Source organism: Podarcis filfolensis (assembly GCF_964270895.1).
Source record: "Podarcis filfolensis genome assembly, chromosome: 1".
NCBI classification, from domain to species: Eukaryota; Metazoa; Chordata; class Lepidosauria; order Squamata; family Lacertidae; genus Podarcis; species Podarcis filfolensis.
In genome coordinates, this window is record NC_139604.1 from 107,200,510 (window position 1) to 107,222,883 (window position 22,374).

General features: G+C 41.5%; 2 protein-coding genes across 2 annotated transcripts; one reads left to right on the forward strand and one right to left on the reverse strand.

Moving 5' to 3' along the window:
* Nucleotides 1-43: 43 nt before the first annotated feature.
* Nucleotides 44-4,849, forward strand: SLIRP (SRA stem-loop interacting RNA binding protein). Its single transcript, XM_083622031.1, has 4 exons — nucleotides 44-177; nucleotides 657-715; nucleotides 2,615-2,722; nucleotides 4,717-4,849. Exons 1-4 carry the CDS (start codon nucleotides 105-107, stop codon nucleotides 4,780-4,782), a joined length of 306 nt encoding a protein of 101 aa, XP_083478157.1. The 5' UTR covers nucleotides 44-104; the 3' UTR covers nucleotides 4,783-4,849.
* SNW1 (SNW domain containing 1) lies at nucleotides 4,779-22,166 on the reverse strand. Its single transcript, XM_083615380.1, has 14 exons — nucleotides 22,020-22,166; nucleotides 18,782-18,935; nucleotides 18,136-18,297; nucleotides 14,632-14,727; nucleotides 14,444-14,550; nucleotides 13,721-13,825; nucleotides 13,560-13,629; nucleotides 11,772-11,837; nucleotides 10,185-10,301; nucleotides 9,753-9,894; nucleotides 9,156-9,252; nucleotides 7,289-7,406; nucleotides 5,554-5,720; nucleotides 4,779-5,475 (listed from the first exon to the last, which is right to left on the reverse strand). The coding sequence occupies exons 1-14, from the start codon at nucleotides 22,031-22,033 to the stop codon at nucleotides 5,277-5,279; spliced, it is 1,614 nt and encodes a 537-aa protein (XP_083471506.1). The 5' UTR covers nucleotides 22,034-22,166; the 3' UTR covers nucleotides 4,779-5,276.
* Between the last annotated feature and the right edge of the window lie 208 nt (nucleotides 22,167-22,374).

Sequence of the window (22,374 nt, forward strand, 5' to 3'; positions counted from 1 at the left end):
TAGCGCCGGGAGTGACCTTGCTCGCGCTCAGCGGAAAGGGCAAGAGCGCGCCTCCCCATTGGCTGGCCGGCAAGAGCCCGCCTTACTTCCTCCTGGCTTTCAAGATGGCGGCGGCAGGTCCTTCCCGGCGGCTCTTCGAGGTCTTCGTCGCCCGCGTGCCTTGGACGGCGGGGCCAAGTGAGTGGGGTGCGGGGTTAGGGGAGGGAAGGGGTTTTAGAGAGTCCCAAGGGGTGCTGTAAGTCGGCCCCTTTGGCGTCTTAAAAGAAGGCTAGCCGGGGTTATAGCGTGGGTGCCTGGCGCTTCCAGCTCCCGAGGTTTTAAGCCCTTTTCTCCATCCCTGCATCAGATGCTTGGGAGGCCCGAGACGTGAGTCGAACCCACCTTCTTTCTTGTGCTGAGGGCTTTGTACCCCGGCTAAAGGGCTACAGAGGAAGGGATTTCGGCTGACGCCATGCAAGCAGCACCTACAGAAACCGCCTTTCCTCTGCAACGGTGCAGCGCTCTGAATTCTTTTGCAGCGGTCCATCTTCCATGTGTGCAGCCCTAAGAGGATCTCCACTATTCTCGCCCTAATTTAAAAACCACGTCGTCGTCATGCACAGAAACGCCCCAAGACAACCTGGTTTGATAAATGAATCTCTCTCTCTCTTTTGCAGATGAAGTAAAACAATATTTTGCTCAGTTTGGCTCTGTGAGAAAATGCTTGGTGCCATTTGTGAGTATTATTGCCGTTAACTGAACCTAAACTCAACAAAATATTTCTTCTCCACCGCGTTTTAGTTTTATACAATTGCAATTTACATATAACAATAAAATTCAGGTCTGGCACAAAGCCACCTAACAAATATTAATATCCAGTTGGTATCATCACCTGCATTTGGATTTTAAAATGCATCTGAAAATTATAAAAGAAAAATTCAAATGATTGAGACAATGCAGTATTCCCTGCTGGCACCTTTAGAACTGTATTTGAACACACTTAGCAGAGGCCACCAATGGTTCTTTTTCTTCCCATGCATTTTACAAACTTTATTTTCAGATGGACTTTCAGCTAGTTTCTGCCCTCTGTGATATCTGCATCTAAGGGCTGCTTGTGCTCATATGAAGTGGCTAGTTCCCCCTTTACGATAGATTGCTTCCTATCTTGTGCTGTTCACTGCTTGTGTATTTAAATCAGGGATACAGGGACACGGACACACACACACACACAGCTTTTGCTGTGCTAACACAACGACAGGGCATCAAAAAATGAGCACTTTGCGTTTCATGGGAATGCATTACTTTTGTACTGAAATCTTAATGATTTCAGTGGAAGGGTTAATTATGCAACTATGGCTAGATCATGTTCCAAGTTGAGTATTTTGTGTTTGGATACTGGCAATCAAGTACAAAATGTTACTTGTAGAGTAACTGCTTTCCTTTAAATTTTATATTTACAGTACAATCACATATGTCTACTCACAAGTAAGTCCTCTTTTAATGAGGATTTACTCCCAGCTTATAGGATTTCAGCTATAACTCCACCCATTCCCAGTGGCCTATCCAAAATTAGTTTCCCCCTGAAAATTCTCAACCCCCCAGTGAGGCGTTCACAAAGTAAAGGAAGGATTGAACTCTGATTAATAAGAATAGACACAGAGACTTGAACCAGCAGGACTCTGGGAAGGGTGCGTATAATATTCTGTCTGTCTGCAGCCCCTGGCCCAGGTAGTTTTATTTCCAAAGAGCTTTTTACAGAGTGTTCGTAAGAACCAATCAGATTTCTTCTGAGCATTTCAACAAACCCTCTGGGAACAAGTTAAATCACCAAAACTAATTAACAGAACTACAAAGGAGTCCATTTGGCAACCCCGGAGGTGATAAACAAGCAATACACATGATAAGGAGGATGGCCAGGAGGACAGCAATCATTATCACCTTCATGTGAGATCTGTTTCCTGGCCCTAAGATTAACATCCTAAGATTACCATATCAGAAAGCTACATCAAAGAAACTTGCCCACTACCTTTATGGCCCAAGAGCCTGCCTGGCGAAGTACGTGACTTTTGAAGCAAGAGAGATGGAACAGGGATGCAGAGGTGTGGATTGATCAATAATCCTATCAAAATAGTTTAAACCCAGTCAACGCAATGCTTTCATTGCTGACACAGATGGCTTACTCTATATTTGTTATAATTCCTCGTAGCAATCCCACCTGATCACCACCCCAGTAACCCCAGTAACTATGGAGGAACCATTCAAGGGTCGCCTTTGTGCATGATGCCTGGTGTTGATGGAAGTTTGAATTAAACAACATGTGGAGGGTACCACATTGGCTACTCCTGAGGCAACTAGTTAGCTTCCAGCAAATTCATTCTTGTCATCCCACATAAACCAGTGAAATAAGTGGCTAGGAAACTTCCTAGTCTGCTGGGAAGAGAATATAATTTGCCAGTTGTTTAACATTTATGATTGGTAATGGCTTTCTGCATGACGCTGTTGTTGACCAGGTTTCTGTTGAAGGTGAAAAGGGCACATGTAGTCCATACTGAAGTAGCATTTAAGCAGTAGTTGATTAAGTGCATAGGATCCATCAAATCTAAATCAATTCAACGTACTTGTTTTGGATGATTAGGATAAAGAAACGGGATTCCACAAAGGTTTTGGCTGGGTTGGATTTTCTACAGAAGAAGGTCTTAAAAATACTTTGCAGAAAGACACTCATATTCTAGAAGGAGCTAAGGTAAGAGGCTATGGTACTGTGCATACTGAATTTCTTATCCTAGAAGAGAATTGCTATTTTATATTTAAAGGTGAACATGGAGAATGGCCTGGTTAGCTTGTTTGTTGCACATTTCAGACCTTTCACAAGTTCAGACCTATTATGTGACTTGAGACTTGCATAAATACAACAGATTTATAAGCAGGGGAGTGAATAGTTTTCAGTCCAAGGGGCATAATCCCTTGTGGACAACCTTCTAGGCCTACACCCCAGTGGTGGATGGGGTCCAGAAAGTGGGCAGAGCAATGGATGTGACTTACAGTAGGCTACCTAAGAGCCATGCAAAACTAGAGGCTTTATCTATCCACCTGTCCATATAGAAAAGCAAGAGGCGGCACCACAGTTAAAGAACATGTTCCAGATTGGTAAAAGAGAAAGGTGTGGACTGGGGAGTCTTGAGAGCCAGCATTTGGTGGCATGTCTTTGTTTTACCCACTCCTGATCTACAGGGTGTAATATTATATCATGGTCTGAGCAAGGAGAGGGTAAGTTTGCGCTCTCCTAACACGGTCTCATTGCTTGATTGCGTGGAGGAGGAAGAGAATTGTTTCCTACTGTGTTATAGTAATCCGCCCCCTTACAGGCAGCACTGAGTAGGGGGCAATGCTAGTGTTAAGCCTTAACCCACCATTTTCCCAAGCCGAGCTGACCACAGAGAACAGGGCAAGGAGAAAACAACTGACACAGCTGATTTGTACATACAGTGGTACCTCTGGTTACGTACTTAATTTGTTCCGGAGGTCCGTTCTTAACCTGAAACAGTTCTTAACCTGAAGCACCACTTTAGCTAATGGGGTCTCCTGCTGCTGCTGCGCCGCTGCCACGACGCAATTTCTGTTCTCATCCTGAAGCAAAGTTCTTAACCCGAAGTACTATTTCTGGGTTAGCAGAGTCTGTAACCTGAAGCGTTATGTAACCCGAGGCATATCTAACCCGAGGTACCACTGTACTCTGTTGTGGTACTTGAGAGGCACCTTAGTTAGCATTGTCATCCACAAACATTTATTCACAACGGATAGCTACATTTATTTATCTACCGCTTCCAGTTGCAGCAGAGGTGGTGGGCTGGAGTTGAAATACTCAGGGGCATGTTCTGAAGTGTGCTTCTTGGGTCTTTGCAGCTCAGGTGCAACGCAAGCCAGGCTGTAAAGATATGCTTTGCAAACCTAACTTTCAGCAGGGATCAGTTGTACTAGGGAACTTCCGTAAAGAGCTCCTGAGTGCAACCAGTTCCAGTGGGTTTTGCATTTGGTGCCAATTAAAAGGAACCCAATGCAAAGCCTGCTTGCCAAGGAACATTTCAGAGACCTTGTACCATTATTCTTTTCTCAGCTAACCCTCCTCATAGGATTGTTACAAGGATGAAGGAGAGGGAAATTATGCACCCCACTTTCAGGTCCTTAAAGGAAAGAAGAGAAATAAATAAAATGGCTCATGTTCTATCCTTCATAGTTCAATTCATACCTGAAATAAGTTCAGTCTAACAGTCTTTTCACAGACATTTACTTCACAAATGAAAATGAGTCTTGAAAATTTCGTGGAGTGTGAGGTTATGGAAATCTATAATGTTTAAAGTTCTAAATGTGAAATGGGGTATATTGAATAAAGGAAAGTTGGTTGATCATTAGTCAGTGCATTTACAGTTGAAAGTTGGCATAATTAAATGTTGAAAGCAATTTATGAAGCTGTATCTGAAACACACATTGTAGTAATCCTAGGTAATTTTAATTAATAAGCTGATCTGGTATTTCTTTCAGCCAAAAACGTATTTCATTAGGGGTTCAAAACAGGCCTTGATTCGTAGAAACTTACACAAATGTTTTATGAAGAGTGGTTTCAACTTATGTGGAACATCACCTAAAAAATGAATATATTAAGTATATCAACATTGATATGGATATTAAGATTGTTTCTTCTACTGCCTTACTAGCAATTGTGTTTGTTCAATCTTTCAGCTTGATGTGAAACGTCAGAAAAGCAAAGGCCACTTTTCAAACAGAAGAACTGCTGACATCAGTTAAAGGAAGGAGACTTTATTTCACTGCTGTATAAAGAAACTGAAATAAACTTGGATACGTATTCATCTCAGTTAAATGAATCCAGCTGTTTCTCATAAGCTTAAGATGAATGAACTATACAATCACAGCAGAGCAAATGAACCACAATACACTTTCTTCCCCCTCTTACATACGTTACAGCAGAAGCAGGGCAAACTATGTACAAGGGGGTATTATCAGATGGAATAAGCAGCTTTAACTAAGAACTCCATATACACCAGGCAGCTTATTCTGACCTTAAGAGAACAGAGCTCCACCTGTGTAAAAACGAAGGGGCAGCACAAAGCTAGAGCCCCAAACACAAAACCTATAATTCAGTGGTCCAGTTTTTCCTTACTTCCTCTGTTCCTTGGGCAAAAGTGTCCCTTTAGCTGGGTGCCTATATCCACTATACAGGAACTGTCAGGTGGTTTAGACAATCCCCTGCAGTCTTGTTTAAAATGCTTGAAACCAATTCCTTACTCTTTCCTTCTCTTCTTGCCTTCATGCTCATGTTCTTTAGGACGGCTACTATCAGAAGGCCTTTTTGAGCCCCCATGCTGTTTGGCTTCCTCCAAGAATTTGTCTAGACCGAAAGGATCCTCCTCAAACTGAACTGGTCCTTCTCGACCTCTTTGCCTGCGGTCTGAGCCAGAAAATTCCTTATCGGGAACAAACCTGCAAGACCAAAAGAAAGTAGTAAATCGAGTGTTCTAGTAGTAAAAATACAATTGGAAATACTTGAAATTTCCATACCTGTTAGTAGTTTTTATTCGTGCCTCCAAATCATCACCATACACGTCCTTATCCACATTTTTACTAGGTCTGTAGATGTTCTGGGCCATGTCTTTACCACTTCTCCAGGGCTGGTCATAGACATTGTAAATTTCATCTTCTCCTCCAGCAAAGCCACTGTCCATACCCTAGCAGAACACCAAAACCATCTATATTAGTTGGATACTAACAAGCACAATGTCCAAAAACAGGTTCCCTTAGAAGTCATCAATACTACTCTGAAAACCTACCTAACTGCATTAGGTAGATTGCTATTCAGAGTCAGAATACAGCATTCTCTGGGAGAACAGAAATTACCCAAAAAACCAACAAGTCCCAACTTCATTGCATACTAGCGTAAGAGAAAAGGATAGAATTATTCAGATGAAAGGAGAAACTTGGTTCCCAATGGCTTGGGATACCAGGTTCAGGTTTAGCCTCCAACCACAGTGGTGTCAGAGGGCACTCTTTTCCACTAAACAGAAGTGCTGCATGCTTTGAAATACTATTATAGTGAATGCTAGATTTACCCATAAAGAAGGCGATATTGCAGGATAGTGCAATGCATTTTACTATTAACCTACCCATAGTTTTCTAACCACTGCTCATTGAGGGGCTTTGGTAGTATATTAATTTATATTTAGAGGTGTCTTCTTTTGTATTACATTATACTGGAGTGGGCACCCATCTTTCCTGTTGAGGGCCACATTACCTACTTTAGGGGTAATTTGGTAGGAGGCACATGATGAAGAGTCAGAGCCAAAGGGGGGGGGACTCTTCATCTCTTTCTGCTGCCGCCGCCTCATCCTAGCAGGTTATGGGGGTGGGCAGATTATTGTATGCCAGAGGTTTGAACTGATCACTTGCAGAAGGTTTTTAAAATCAGTACTGCATAAAATTTTCCTGAGGACCAAAAGTTACCCACCCCTAATTTACATGTTGAATTCCTAACAACTGAAAGGCACAGGTTGGTGTTAGAATCTAGTGCTGTTGAGAAAATGAAGCTGTTTAATTGTATTGTCTGGAGGAAGTGCTGAGTTTGCTTTCCTTCACTCAATGTGTTCTAGGATAGGGCTATCCCATTCTGGGATGTGGCGCTTGCTTTAATAGGCCCTTTCCTGTGGCCTCTCTTGGTCTGGAACGCAACAGTACAGAGTGCTTGGTAGCTGCTCCTTCATTACAAAAATAATCTTGAGGACATGTGTCTTCAGAGTCCAATTCCTTTCCTACCCACTCCCCACCAGCCTAATATTTTCTACAACAAATGTATAACCTGCAACACACACTAGTTACAGGTTCCTAGTTGTTGTCATCTGAGTACTTAAAATTAGAATTGCTGAAAATTAGGAACATAGGCTCAAATAACTGTTTTCAGATCTACTACACAGTGAGCTATTTGGAAAACAAGCAGATAAAATATGGCTTGTTCAATCTATTGGCTGACATGTCATAGCTTAGGACAGGCATCCCCAACCTTTGGCCCTCCAGATGTTTTAGACTACAATTCCCTTCATCCCTGACCACTGGTCCTGTTAGAGATCATGGGAGTTGTAGGCCAAAACATGTGGAGGGACACAGTTTGGGGATGCCTGGCGGCTTAGGGTATTTTTATTTTATGACGTATATATCTTTTTAATGCTGTACATCTGGACATACACATGGCAATTGTCTCCTTCAAACGTGATAACTTTCCACAGCAATGGAAGGCATTACTTACCTTACTCTGGTTGAAGAGCCTTTGGTCATACTGGATCTCACTGGATGTCCGAGGGTTAGGAACACCCAAGGCAATGACTTCACTAATATCTCTGTTCTCATTCCTTTGCAACTTCGACCTGAGTTAACAACATTGTATACTGGTTATGTTGCAAAAACATCAACAATTAAAACTTCCATGTGAGGAGTTTGCCTATTCAGAATAAAGATGTTGGAAGTCAGGCTTAAGAGTTTTGCGGAGGGGGGGGGGGGGCTAGACATACTTTGAGGAAGCAGTGCTGATTTGCTTGAACACAGGAATAACGTAGTCATGAATGACATTTGAACTACCCAGTGGTTCCTTTGCATTTTTCCATCTTCATAAAGCTAACTTCACACCATGACAAACTGTTTTTGAAACTCTCAACTTCAAAAAATAGCCTGCCATACAAGCCTGGGCAACAGCAAGGGGAGTGCTCTTTCAGAACCTCTTAGGTCGTTAGTAACATGTTTTAAGCATCTTTGGATTCTGGTATTCAACTTCAAGGAAGTTATCTTGCTTATAATACAGAATACAGAAAGGTAATACAGGTAATACTGAAAGGGCCAAACAGAAACAGACTGTAAAATTAAACTGTTCCCCTTGTCTCCAAAGCAGGTATAATTCTGTTGCGCAAAAGAACTGGGCTGCATAGAAGTTGTGGAATATATTGTATAAAGGTTCTTATTAATTGCTACTTAACACAATTAATTGTGTGTTAATTATTCTAGCAGCTAGTTCACATGTATGCTTGCTCAGGAAGTGCATAAATTAAAACAAGGGAGATGATTTGAAACAATTTAAATCTTCAGATGCAAATTTAATCCATTAATGATTTTTTTCTGGGTGATTTAAAAATCAATCCACCCTGCAAAGAGATGGTTCTCAAAATACAATAGACAGCTAGTCCGGCTGGCACAAAGTGTGCAGCCTAAGAGTAAAATAGGTGGGGGGAAATCTACATGATGGCCACAGGAGGATCTGCCACATTCAAGCCTTTATCCAAGCATCATTCTTGCCTAAGGGTAAATATTGCATTCTACAGTGTCTGACCATCAAAAGCAAGATCATGGTGGTATTATTATTTATTAAATTTATATACCTCTCTTCCTCCAAGGATTACTGTAAAGGATTACTGTATACCTCTCTTCCTCCAAGGATTACAATAAATATCTTAATAATAAACAAAACCATAACCCCTCCCCACATTTTAAAAAGCCATAGATTGTCTGTTTAATATTCTCCATGCTAATCCTCAAAGTTAACTTGTTCCCATCAAAATGTATTTTTAAAAAAATAAAAATTGTTCAGTAGCATCTTAGAGACCAACTAAGTTTGTTCTTGGTCTCTAAGGTGCTACTGGTCAATTTTTTAATTTTTTAAAAATATATTTCAAGTGCATCAGACCAACACGGCTACCTACCTGAATCTCGTTCCCATCAGATGCAGATCCCATCATAATACATCCTTGGTCCCTCCTTTGGGACTGATAGAGAGAAACTAAGGAACTAGTCCTATACAGAGCCTCAACTAATGCTATGCAGAAGAATACACAAGCACTTAATACATAGAAGCACAAAAATCAACACATACTACTCCTTTTAACATAATAGTGTGCCATAGCACACCAGAAATCACTTCACTACAGGTACGGTATGTACATTTCCAAATCTTGTAAATTGCTTTGAGGTTTTTTCCAATGAAGTGGTATATAAATTTTATATAAACAGTAACTTAATACAAAAGAACAACCAAACGAATACTAATTTGTTAGGTTAGAATCAAACGTTTTACATTTACCTTGATCAAGTAGTATACTGCCCAGTTATTATTAGTTGAACAACTTTACCTTTTGTCAGGGGCTGCTCTGGAAAGATTCCGGTCGTGCTGTCTCTCTTTTCGTCTGTCATGTCTGATTTCATCACGTTCTCTAGCTTCTCCATCCTCTGCACAGATACATTTGAAATTCAAAATTACATGCAGCCATCTCTTATGTGAGTTAACAGCAACATAGTGGAAGCTGAACTTGCAGCTATGAAGAACACAGGGGATGGTGGACTAAGTACTCAGAAGTTGAAGGGTCTCCTAACATTTCTACACTTGTTCACGAAATACTTAATTTTTTCCTGGCCCAACAACTTTAGTGCTTTCCCCAGTTTTCATCTAAAGGTTACATGCCATTAACAAGAAGCCACTTAAACTACAATTCTATGCACACCTACTTGAATGCCACTTAACAAAGGAGAACTTACTTCCACATAAACATGCATAGAAATGAGCTGCATTCTTTTTGCATGAGGAACACTATGCATGTAGAGGCCTCCAGAATGAAGCCACCCTTCTGTAACTGCATATAGTGCAGTCTTCCTGTTAAGGTCAGTACACTTGTCATGTGCAGAACCCTCTTTGGAATATTTTATGAAAACCGCAGGAGGATGGGATATACCTTTCTCCACATGGGTTTTGATCCCTGCCCTTCGCTCCCTGGCCTTCTGGGCCATTTCCCGGAGTTTCTCCTCATGCTTCTCTTTTTCCTTCTGGGCCATCTTCCGCTCCACCTGGGCTCGCATCTCCACAGCCTCACGAGCCTGCACAAGATTCAGAGCACAGCCAGATGGTAAGGAGAGAACAAGAAGACCTAGTTTTTATGCTTTTGAGTGGTAATATAAAACAGGATGTACAGTCCAGAACTGGAAACAGCCAGCTGCTTTGGGCTGATCAAGAAACTAGATGAGGGCTAGAAGAACAGTGTAGAAGCCACTACTGACCCAAAGCCATTTCCAAGCAACCGGCTAAAAGTTGCAATGCTGCTCAAATTTATTCTGTGGAAAGAAATTACTCAGAAAGATGCACTGCAGAGAAGCAACTATAGCCTGACCTTCCTGTCAGCAATGTAGAGAGCCTCAGCCAACTTGGCAAAGTTTTCATTAATGTGGACAGTCTGCAGTCCTCTGCCATCCGCAGCCAGACGCTTGTCTAATGGAATGGTGTAACCCTGGAGGAAAAACAGACAAGACAGTTGATCATGAAGGAAAAGACATGGCATGCCAAGAAGCTGCCCTAAATCATTACTTGTAATTCAATATTAATCAATTAATTAATTAATTTCTATACCGCCCTATACCCGAAGGTCTGAGGGCAGTTCATTTGCTCTAGGTGCAAGTAGTTGCATTGTTTGGTTTTTACTTTTGTAATCCTCCATACACCAAGCCCCTGTTTATGGCATTAGTTGAAGTAATACAATTCCCTCAGTTTCAAGATTTAAAATGGTCTTTAAAACTTCCTTGATTCTATCTATGCAACACATTTTTCCTTTTCAGTATTTGTTGTATACTGAAGAATCCCAACAAATGCAGAAGTGATTCGTACCACCACCACCACCAAGTATCTGACTGAAGCTGCAATCCTGAGCACGTTTATTTAACAATGGGAATAACATTCCAAATAAAAGTAGCACCAAAGTATCACCAAACATGTTTAAGTTGCTGGGAAAATTAATCATGTTTCTACAAACTAAAGTTTTATTAAAAGAATCAAAGAAACCCCTGCACCTATGACATATTCAGTGGCCTCAATGTGATATTCTCTTAGTAAGACCTGCCACAGAAGTTTTAATAACAAGGAGGATTATCCTAAACACCACAGGAATTCATCACTACTCCCTCTTCCTGCAAGCACAAAGGGCCTTTGCAAAAGAGAAAAATAGCTCAGAGTATAGGAGAGACACAAAGGCAGCTGAGGCAATTGAAGAATAACCAATTTATTGTGGCCCAAGCTTTCTCTAGCAACATCATAGACCTTAGTTGGTAGACAGAGAAGGTGGTACATATACACACTGACTGCAACAGAAGCTAGTTACCATAAATACCATAAATGTGAACCAGTAAATAATTTTATATACGTAATTCCTCCCATTTGTATCCTGCTGCTCCTCCACTGTGTATATATGATTACCCCAGTCTATAGCAACAGTCCTGTGAAGTATGTTAGCCTGAGTGTACACAACTGGCCCAAGGTAATCATATAGGGTTAATGACTAAGTGGGAATTTGAATCTAATTCTTTCTGATTCAAGTCCAACACTTCCAATGACTTGGATAAATAGATGCTACTGCAAGAATATATCTTTTTTTGGTAAAGGCTTGAGAGCATCAGGGTAAATTGGTTTCATACCCTGCAAACAGCAGTATGAGGGAATTTTAAATACTTTCCTTTGCCTAACCACAGTTGATCACTGCAAAACAGCAATTTACTATCTAGCATGTTCTTTGCCCTTGTCATCTTGGCAGTTTTAAGATAAAAGGCAGAGAAGAGTCAAGCCATATCACTGCAACCTCCTTTCTGAACACAGCTGGTTTACTCAGCTCTGGATGCTTTAAAGTATCATTCAGACTGCAGATCATTTTTTGAGGAGTTTCCTCAGCAGGATGCAACATTACAGTTTGACGTTATGACAAGTTAATTACCTTAGCATTTTTCCAGTTTGAAATGCAAGGAGGAATTTTCCATTCTTGTTGCTCCTTCACGGTCATCTGAACAGAGAAGAGGTAAAGAGATTTTAGATTTTTTTCCCTTTTTACCAATGAGAGGCGGGGATTCATTCCCATTCTGAAACACAGTAGCTGAGTAGCCATGAACCGTCAAATAGGAAGTGTCAACAAAACACAGTGAAATGTTTCCCCCCCAGCAATTGTCATGTTCATTCAAGCTGCATCTCCTGGAAAGCTAAAACTAAAAGAGAAGCTATCAGCAATTCTGGCAACAGTAGCTGAATGTTTAAACCTCAGATACCAATTTTTTTGGGAAGACCTAGGTCAGTTTATCCAGTCCAATTCCCTAAAATGGGAACTTACATCTATATCCAATGAGTTTAATTCACATAATCCTCATTGGTAGCACTGAAAGTTTCTTCAACAAATAGTAGCCCAAAGAACATTCATGGCTTTTACAAACATTGCCACATTGCTCAAGTAGCTATCAGGAATGAATGAACAAGGTTTACCATGCCAAAGTGCCTATGGAATAGATGGCTCTAGACTTCTCAAGCAAGCAAGTCTAGCCACAAGCTATAGGGAAAAGAAAAACAAAAAATCTGGAACGTCACTAGACAATCTAACCAGGAGGAACATAGCTCAGTTGGTAGAACATGACTCTTTAATCTCAGGGTTGTGGATTCGCACCCCACATTGGGCAAAAGATCCCTGCACTGCAGAGGGTTAGACTAGATGACCCTTGTGGTCCCTTCCAACTCTACAATTCCATGATTTTAGCTCAGGTCAAAGATCCATCTAGCCCAACAACCTGTTTCTCAGAGTGACTAGCTTTATTGAATGACCCTGGCTTCTAGCATTATGAGACAAGGAGACAAAACAACTTTCATGCTGTGCATAATTTTATGGCCCTGAAACTTATTTCTCCTTGCTTACATTTTTTATAAACTATGAATCCCCAGACACTGTACTCTTCCTTGCAGGGGAGCTGCTGCAGCCTCTGATCCTTTCAGTTGTCCCTTTATGCACCTATCTTCAGGATTTCAATATCATTTTTCAGATATGACAAACATAACTACACACAATATTCCAGTTGTGGTTGCAGGCATTACAGTAACAGCAATTATATTTTTGACTGAGATGTCCTAAGGTTTCCTAAAATGGAATTTATCTTTTTCACAGCTGCTGCGGAGCAAGTAGCTGTTTCACTGAGCTCTCCACCACAAACCCGATCTTTCTTTTCTGGTTAGTCACTGCTCTCAGATCTCCTTGGCGTAATATGTGAAATTAGGATCTTTCCCCTCAATTTCCATTGAACCACTTTTGCTATTCTTTTGTACATTCACCTAGTTTGTAGAGATTCTTTTGGAGCTCTTCACAATCTTGGGTTTCACCAAACTGAATAATTTGGTGTCAATCTCAACTTGGCCACCACACTGCTTGCTCCCAACTCGAGTCCATTTATCAACAAGTTAAAAAGCAGTGGTACCAATACAGATACTTAGAAGAACTTACATCCATCCATTTTTTAAACTGTCTAAACTGACATCACAAAATTACATTTTATTGTAATCCATGTCCTTCCCACTCTCCATCATGTCTAATGCTGGGATAGCTTGTTAACTTCCCTGAGGCTGGAGAAAAACAGTTCCTGCCCAATGGCCCCCAACGGATTGTCTGTTGATACGTACACTTGAATCCTCCATACTTTATGCATCAGATGTTTAAAAATGTTACATAAGAGTTGTCACGGTTGTCCATTACCTTTCTGCTGGGAGAGTGCATTACAGGAGCTGGAGGTGATGGTGGTCCACGAGGAATTTTCTTGTTAATCCTAATGAGTTGAAAAATATAGTAACCTTAGTATGTCAATCTCCGTCCCTGGACCCTCTATGGCACAATAGCTGTAAATTTCTGATTCTTACTTGAATCTTGGTGGCTCCATGGGGTCTTTTTGCATCTCCACCATTCTAATAACTCTCTGTTTTGCACCAGAGTTGAAGGCCACACCTTGCTGTGATGGTGTGTATCTGAAAAAACAAGGAAGAAATTCAGTTATCAGTACAGAGCCTCTAATGAGCCTCTTATTTACTTTGCCAGAATTTTAGTTTTGCTCACAGACATTGGATTGCCAAGCATACACACTTGAGTAGAAGTGCAGAAGTAGATGATGTGTCACTGTTCTTTCAAACTGAGCACACATTGAACTACAGAGCTCTGTTTCAATCACACAGCAGAGCCCAATGTTCTAATTCCTATCCAATTTTACTGGTAGGATAGTAAAAATCTTTCCAACTGGATACCCTGTATTTCAGACCTATATATTTGAAGGTAGCTTCACAGCCCTCATTGTGCTATTCACCATTTATGGGCCATAAAAACCATCATATATTTATTGCAAGAAAGTTCATTATCAGAAACAAACCAAGAAGAGAACACATAGCCACACAGTTTCCTATGCATAGCTAAGTACATCACGTTCTCTGTAACAGGACTAATATCACATTTCATTAAACAGCAATAATTTCTTAACACTCATGTAACTGCTTGTGGCCTGAGATCATGGTTATGTTTCACACTCACAAAAAAGGCCTTACATTAAACTTTGCATGCAAAGAAATTTCAACAATCCAAAAATTGTCCAGTACCGAATGTATTGAGCTGGAGCTAGTTTATCCGCTGCTCGGACTGGCATGGCTGCTGCAATTTTCTGGGAGACAGACTTTTCCAGTGCTGCTCGAGTCTTTTCTGTAAGCTGCAATCAGAAATGTAACATTAAACACTTGGACGAGATGCAAATGGCTTCAATAGTTAGGTGCATCACTGACCACAATACCTCTCTGACAGCTTCTTCATCAGGTCTTTGCAGATCAGGGTCATCCACATTCATAACTTCCTTTGGAACCAGGTCTGTGTATTTGCTGTAAATGACCTGAAACATTGAAAACAGCATTATGAAAAGGGAATACTGTAAATGAACAAAAAATCCTGCATACTCATGGAGCTTCGTTTCCCTCCTCATTTATGGAGCCTTTTTTAATTAAAAAAACAACAAAAAAAAACTAGATTAGCTTTCCAAAATAGAATTGTCCAGATAAGGGCTAAACACTAAGAATATATTTAGAATTCCAAATCGGAAGCCTTTTTATCATGACCATAGAATCAAAGTTGAGTTGATTAAAAACCTGGAATTCTTTCATACCCTGTTTGGAGCTACTGGGATATTTTGCTTATGTCCTTTCCACCAAATGGTACTCAAGGTGCTTACGTTAAAATACAAAACATAAAAACAGAAGGTAAAAGATAAATAAAATAATTGCAAGGAAATAGCTCATCCTCTGGTGCAATGGCTGTCTGAAACTTTAAAAGCTGCACAAATTGCAAGCATTATGGAGTTTGATTGGTTAAGAAAAAGCAGAGTGCTTTGCAAAGCTGTCACATTTATTAATTTTTGAGACCAGAACAAGTGAAACACATTTGTGTAAATAAGCTTGAATTATTGAGGGCTTATTTGTGAGAAGTTCATTTTATAGGCAACTCCCTGTTTGTGAGGGGGTTGCATGAAATTGCATATAATTTGAACACCCATTGAAAAAGCCTGCAAACACCCTGTTCCGCCCCACCCCGCCCACTTTTGAGAGATTTTCAGGTCACATCTGGGTTTGGCACGATGCACGTGTGTGAGGTTGCACACATACCAGACACGCCTAAAATGGTTGCTGCGTGTACTGCATTTGCTATTAACATCACTGCATTTTTGTGGCAGCTTTCTTCTTTAAAGAATAAGGTTACGTTTTAAGAGCTTCTGGGCAATGTTCTTCAGGTTCAAGAACTAGTGCCCCTTTGCCATCTAGAAATGGGATAAGGCAATTATGTTGCAGCAGGATGCATGTATAAAGGTGTCTACTAAACAAAACCTATATACCATTTACTATAGACTATGCCAGGAGCCAAGAGAAATGGTAACACGTGTTCTTTTTTGTGGTGCTACCAGGTAATTTCTCTCAAGCTACTGTGACATACTTTTGTGATTGCTTAATCTTTTGTGGGGGAGGCAGTAATACCACACAGTTTTCTCAAAGCATGTGTATAATTACACAACTGTGAAAGCTAGAAAATGTATTAAACTCTAATATCCAAAACACAACATATACAAGAAAAGATGATGGTAAAAAATAAAGAAATGGAGAACTAAGTCCTAGCAAACCAGGAATTAAGTTGTTCTATATATCCATAAACTGAGCCTAATTGCTCAACGTTACTCAAGGAGGCAAGTATTCACCCCAAAAGAGATTGCTCTAAGCAGCACCTCTCCATCTTTTATGGCATTTGCCTAACTATAAAAACAGACCTGTAGCTCAACTAATAATTTAGCACAGGAACGATTTTCCAATTCTCATTCAAGTATTCCAGAATTAACAACCCTTTAAATGAGTATCAATGGAAACACATCTCACAAAGCCAAATGAAGGACATTTGAAGAGCAGTATTTCTTCATGGTAATTAACTATAAAACCCCCAAGAATCTCAAAGCATGAAGAACCAAGCTCACTTTAAGAGCTCAAAATATCCCAGAGAATGAAAGAAGATGATGTTCTAGCCACATTAAAACGAGTAAGCTCTGAATATGATAAAGCCACGATTCATTATCCACTGTTTATGAGAAAATGATAGTAAACCGAGTACCATGTGGTAGCCTTACTGGTAATAACAGGCTTGCAATTACCCACTTGCCCATTCATGTATGGAGAACAAATGTTTCCTCAAAGCAATAAGGCGAGTCCTGCCTACTGGGAGGACAGACCCACATGACTCTTTGGTTCTTTCCCATAGTGCAACTCTTAACACAAGGCTACATGATGGAGGTTGTTCAAAGTGCTCTTCGCCCTCTCTTTTCCACATGTTTAGCATTTATATGCATGGAGGCTGAGCATTGGGTACACTGTCTTTTCCCTTGATCCTGGAGAAATAGCCCACACTACTGAAGGAAAAACAGCAGAATATGTCTGTGTGGGGACGATCACACTCTGAGGAACTATTAGGAATACTAGGTAGAAACACATTTCCACTTCACATGACACAAACATCATTTACTTCAAAATAATTAACACAGATTCATCATAGTCTCACACTCACTTCTAAAGCTCACAGTAATTAAGACAGGCTCGATTCCCTATTTGGTTAATAAGAATGCACTGAGAAGAGGCTTTGCCATTCACCTTGGCTGGGTAAAGAATGAGCCAGGTAAGTATCCATGCAGAGTATGCATGGTGTGTTCTAGCCTCAAAAGGCAATTTGCTCTTTAAAGGAGAAGCCGAGCTGCAAAACCAAAGAGGCAGTGCTGGTGTGGTCACTCTCATATTTAGCTGTATGTGCAGTTTTGTCTCCCTTTCACTTTAAAGGCTACTGGATCTTTAAGGCAGAACAGTTGGTGTGTTCATAGACTGATATATGACAATATAACTATCTCCACCTTCGCTGTCCTTCAGTTCCTGCAACCAAGGAAAGTAGTGCTCAAGCATCTATCCCTTTGTTTGGCTTCCCATTCTTGGGTGAAGCTAAGTAGATTCCCCAATGTCTACTTTCCTTGGTCCCAGAAACATGACACGTAGACTGGGTAGGCAACCATAGGAGTGGAGTGGGCACCAACACCCTCAGCAACTAACTGTGAGAATAGCCAAATCACCTACTCCTTAGTCACTTAAGGACAGGCACCCCCAAACTCGGCCCTCCAGCTGTTTTGGGACTACAACTCCCATCATCCATAGCTAACAGGACCAGTGGTCAGGGATGATGGGAACTGTAGTCCCAAAACAGCTGGAGGGCCAAGTTTGAGGATGCCAGCTTAAGGACAATACTCTAGGTCCTGGATTTATATATGTAGCAGAATGAGGTGGAAATATTCTAAGATGGTAGAATTGGCTGTAGTACTTCAAACTGAGGATGGAAGGTTGTGTTTATGAATGTTGCCCTGCAGCCTGAAGTAGTACAGTCCACTCTATTACATAATTTTGCTGCATATGGAGACTAGGCCTCAGTGATGTTGACTATGTGACCACATAAAGACTCACAGCCTTATAATAGGCAGATGCTATGAAATGTGTTCCTGTATTATTTCTTAAGAGTGTAGCAATTCAGAAAAGTGTCTTCACATGTTATACTTTCAAGATATAAATCTCATGTTCTGCCACTGTACTGTTGGACTTGTGAGAAACTCATCTAGAATTCATAACAAAACTTTTCCAGGTTGCATTAGAATTAGTAAGCCAAGTAAAATAAAACAATATCCATAAACAATAAAACTATATATCTATATACAAGCATCTGGAAAGTCTATTACCTTGTCTTTTGACTGTCCCTGCCGAGCTATAGCATCGTATTTTATTTTTCCTTCTGCATCCACTTGAACAGCTAATGCATTGGACATTTTCTTTTTTCGGCCCATATCCAGAGGATATTGGGCAACATGAATTTCTGGAAAAGCACCTCCATCTCCAAAATCCTATACAGTAAAATAAATTGGAAATGATTACAAAATGGGCAAAAGAAACAAGAAGGTATTGTTAGTACTTGACTAGTCATTCAAAAAGTAACAGCAAAGACTAGGATTTTCATTTCATTTCACTTTTAATTTGTATACTGCCTTTTTATATTACTATACACAAGGCAGTTTACAAGCTGAAGAAACAACAAAATATACAGCAAAGTTCAGGAACAGTAAACCTTTGGCTCTGCAGATGTTGTCACACTCCAAATCCCATCAGCCTCAGGCAGCATGAGCAATGGTCAGGAGTGACGTAATTCAACATCTGGCAGGCCCCAAGTTTCTCACCACTGAACTAGATGTTAGGATGGGTATCTATGTAAGCAGCAGAGTTACAGAAATAGACATATTATAGGCCCTTACATTCAAAAGCCAAGGTCTCACTTCTCTAACGTAACTAAAATAATTATTCATGTCAGCAACTGTGCACACCACTCTTTACCTCCAACATTCGTGGTATCCATCCTTTCCGATAACCGTAAGGGGGTGGCTCCCTTCGTGATGACACCAATGCAGTCTGTCTCACCCTTTGAGATCTTGCCCTCTCTTCTAATTCCAGCTGGTCTTGAGATAGCTGAGTTGGTGCTGGCAAAAAACTAAGCAAACAGAAAGAAGGAACTTAATATTTGAACTATATCTGTACACATTAGACAACACGTGAAATATTGTTCTTATTCCATTAAACCGTTTTACAAAGAAACTGCAGTTCTGCACTTTTGATTTATTTCCTCTCATTTGCCTCTAAAGAGCTCTTTTCCTTCCTGAACTTCAGGTTCCTGCTGCTACAGTTCTGATCCAAAATCCAAGGTGGTTTAGGTAGAGTCCATACTGAGTTCTTGTGGCAAAATCATTCTTCCTTTCCACTGGTTTGCAATGCTGATGCTACAATAAACATTTGGTTTAAAGCAGGAGCATATCTGAGCATTACTCCAACTAGACAGAAAAGACAGTGGGCTGTATCCAACATTGCAGCTCCACTGGCACAACAGATTTCCATGTGTGCAAAATAACTTTATTTCCCTTGCCTGTCCCCTCCAGCCTCTAAAGGTAAAGGGACTCCTGACCATTATGTCCAGTCGCGAATGACTCTGGAGTTGTGGCGCTCATCTCGCTTTACTGGCCGAGGGAGCCGGTTTACAGCATGAATAAGCTGCTTCTGGCGAACCAGAGAGGCACACAGAAACGCCATTTACCTTCCCGCCAGAGCGGTACCTATTTATCTACAGTGGAACCTCAGGTTGCGAACGTGATCTGTGCGGGAGGCACATTCGCAACCCGCAGTGCCGTGTCTGCGCACGCGCATGATGCTTTTCCGCGCTTCTGCGCATAGCACGATTTAGCGCTTCTGTGCATGTGCGAGCACCAAAACCTGAAAGTAACCTGTTCCGGTAGTTCCGGGTTTCAGAGCATCTGTAACCTGAAAATGCATAACCCGAAGTGTCTGTAACCCAAGGTACCACTGTACTTGCACTTTGACGTGCTTTCAAACTGCTAGGTTGGCAGGAGCAGGGACCGAGCCCATGCCCTCAAAATCAGCTCTTGAGGATTAGGGGAGAGTTCAAAGCAGATGGGTGGGGTGCTGGGGAGGAAGAAGAAACTTAACAAGTCCCATTGTGCCAGAATTACATGTGTGTAGTATTGGATACAACCCACTATCACCAATAAAATACCACGTTAGAAACTCATATATATAAGCTAACCCCCAAATGGCACCTTAAACCTAGGTTATGGTTGCTAAAACAGAATGTCTAGGTGCAATTTCCCCCTCAATGAAATTTATTATTATTATTAATTTAATTTCTATACCGATTTATATTTTAAAGAAAAAAATCTCAAAGTGGTTAGCAACACATCAAAACATCAAATAATACAATCTAGAATAAAACCAATTCAAGCTTCAAGGAAAATATTTCAGATCTTTTTGTAAGAAACACTTTGCCTTCCCCATATTTATTTATTTACCTACTTAATCTGTGACCCTTGGGCGGCAAGGTTCTAGCCTTTCAATATCAACCACTTAACACCACGTTCACACTTATGGTCCTTCAGTTTGCTGTTGCAGCATGATGAGGCAAAGCCTTCCCCAAAGTCTTCATTGGATGCCCCTGAGTTCTAGTATTTCACAGAATCTTAGAATTGGAAGGGATCCTGAGGATCATCTAGTCCAACCCCCTGCAATGCAGGAATATGCAGCTGTCCCATATGGGGATCAAACTTGCAACTTTGGCATTATCAGCAGCATGCTAAGTCTAAGCAACTGAGCTGGTATGCATAAAGAGGAAAACAAATAAATTTGGGAATGTATAACACAGGATTAATCAAATCACATCCAAGATAACTCCACATATGATCTTCTGATGTCAGAAAAAATCCTGAAGCCTGCACATGGTTTGACAAAGCTGAATACAGTGGTACCTCGGGTTAAGAACTTAATTTGTTCTGGAGGTCCGTTCTTAACCTGAAACTGTTCTTAACCTGAAGCACCACTTTAGCTAATGGGGCCTCCTGCTGCCGCCGCATGATTTCTGTTCTCATCCTGAAGCAAAGTTCTTAACGCGAGGTACTATTTCTGGGTTAGCGGAGTCTGTAACTTGAAGCGTATGTAATCTGAAGCGTCTGTAACCCGAGGTAGCACTGTATGTTAAGTATTTTCACCGTGCATACATGTGATTAACATGTAACAATGGCACATGAAAATGTAAACATGGCTTTCACACTGTCTTGCTTATTTCATACATGCACTCCATCAGTTGACTACTGCTGATAAGCTGCAACTGAAGGTGTAAACAGAACATACTGAGAAACATTTTGTTTGAGGCAACACAAACTGCAATGGTTCATTTAGCTCAGTATTGCATATGTTAACTGGCAGAAGATTTTAGGCGTAAGTATTTCCCAGCCCAACCTGGAGCAGCCAGTGACTCAATCTAAAACCTTCTCCATGCGAAGCACGTGTTCTACTACGGAGCTACAGCCCACTTCATGCCACAGTCCCCAAAGCCTTGTTCACACATTACACTGAACAGAGGTACAAACCGTCTCTACAAATGAGCACGTGCGTTCCATAGAGCTCAACTGTCGTAGCGTGTGAATAACGCTACAAGTGCACAGCTCAAATTCTGTGTATAGATTGTACACTAATTGAACGTAACGTGTGAAAATCCCGCTTGGACATAAAACATGCGAAGAAGCCCTTTCCCAACACAACAGGACATCCCGTATGAAAACCGAGCGGGGTACAAAAACAGCTTCCAGGCTTAGGTTAAATCCTTGCCCAGGTGCGGCCGACAGCGAGAGCACGTCTGAATCAGTGTACCCGTATCCGGTAACCCAGATCATCGCCCCGCCCCCATCGCGGTCTATTCGCACCAGCCGTGGATGGGAACCCACCACCATCACCGGCGAAACCGAAATTCCGTTGCCGTTACTAGACATGCCGGAGGGAGAGAGGCCTCCTCACCCCCACGAAAACAGCGAGGCCTTCGGATCAACCTCTCAGGAAAATGCCCGGATCGGTCCAGGCCTCGCTGGCGAAACTGCGCCGCCATCGTAACCTCCTCACAACCGACTACCATAAACAAAAACCTGGGACTCCGGTTCAAAAGAAAACGAGCTCCGGAAAAGAGAGGGGAATCTGTTCCCACCGCCTCGCAGGGTACCGCTTCAGGCCCTCAACCAACCTGGTCAGCGCCATCTTGCCGTTCTTCCTCTTCTCTGGGCCTCGCCAGCGGTTCCTGACAGCGTCGATAAAGCAAGCCTCGCTTGGGAGCCAAAGGCATTCTGGGAATTGTAGTGCCCGCGCTTCCTTCGTTTGCCGACGCGAGGTCGCGCGGCTGCTTTCGGCGCATGCGCGTCAGTGGCCTCTCCTGAGATGGATGCGTGGGAATAGTATGCCGTGGGGATGGCGGCTCCCCCACCCCCGCCGCCCCGCGGTATTCCCTACCACTCCTTCCACTACGGGGAGAAAAGGAGAAACTTGAAAACGAGACAGGTCAAGGAAAATGCTGTTTCGGCTTTGGACTACATGGAACTCAA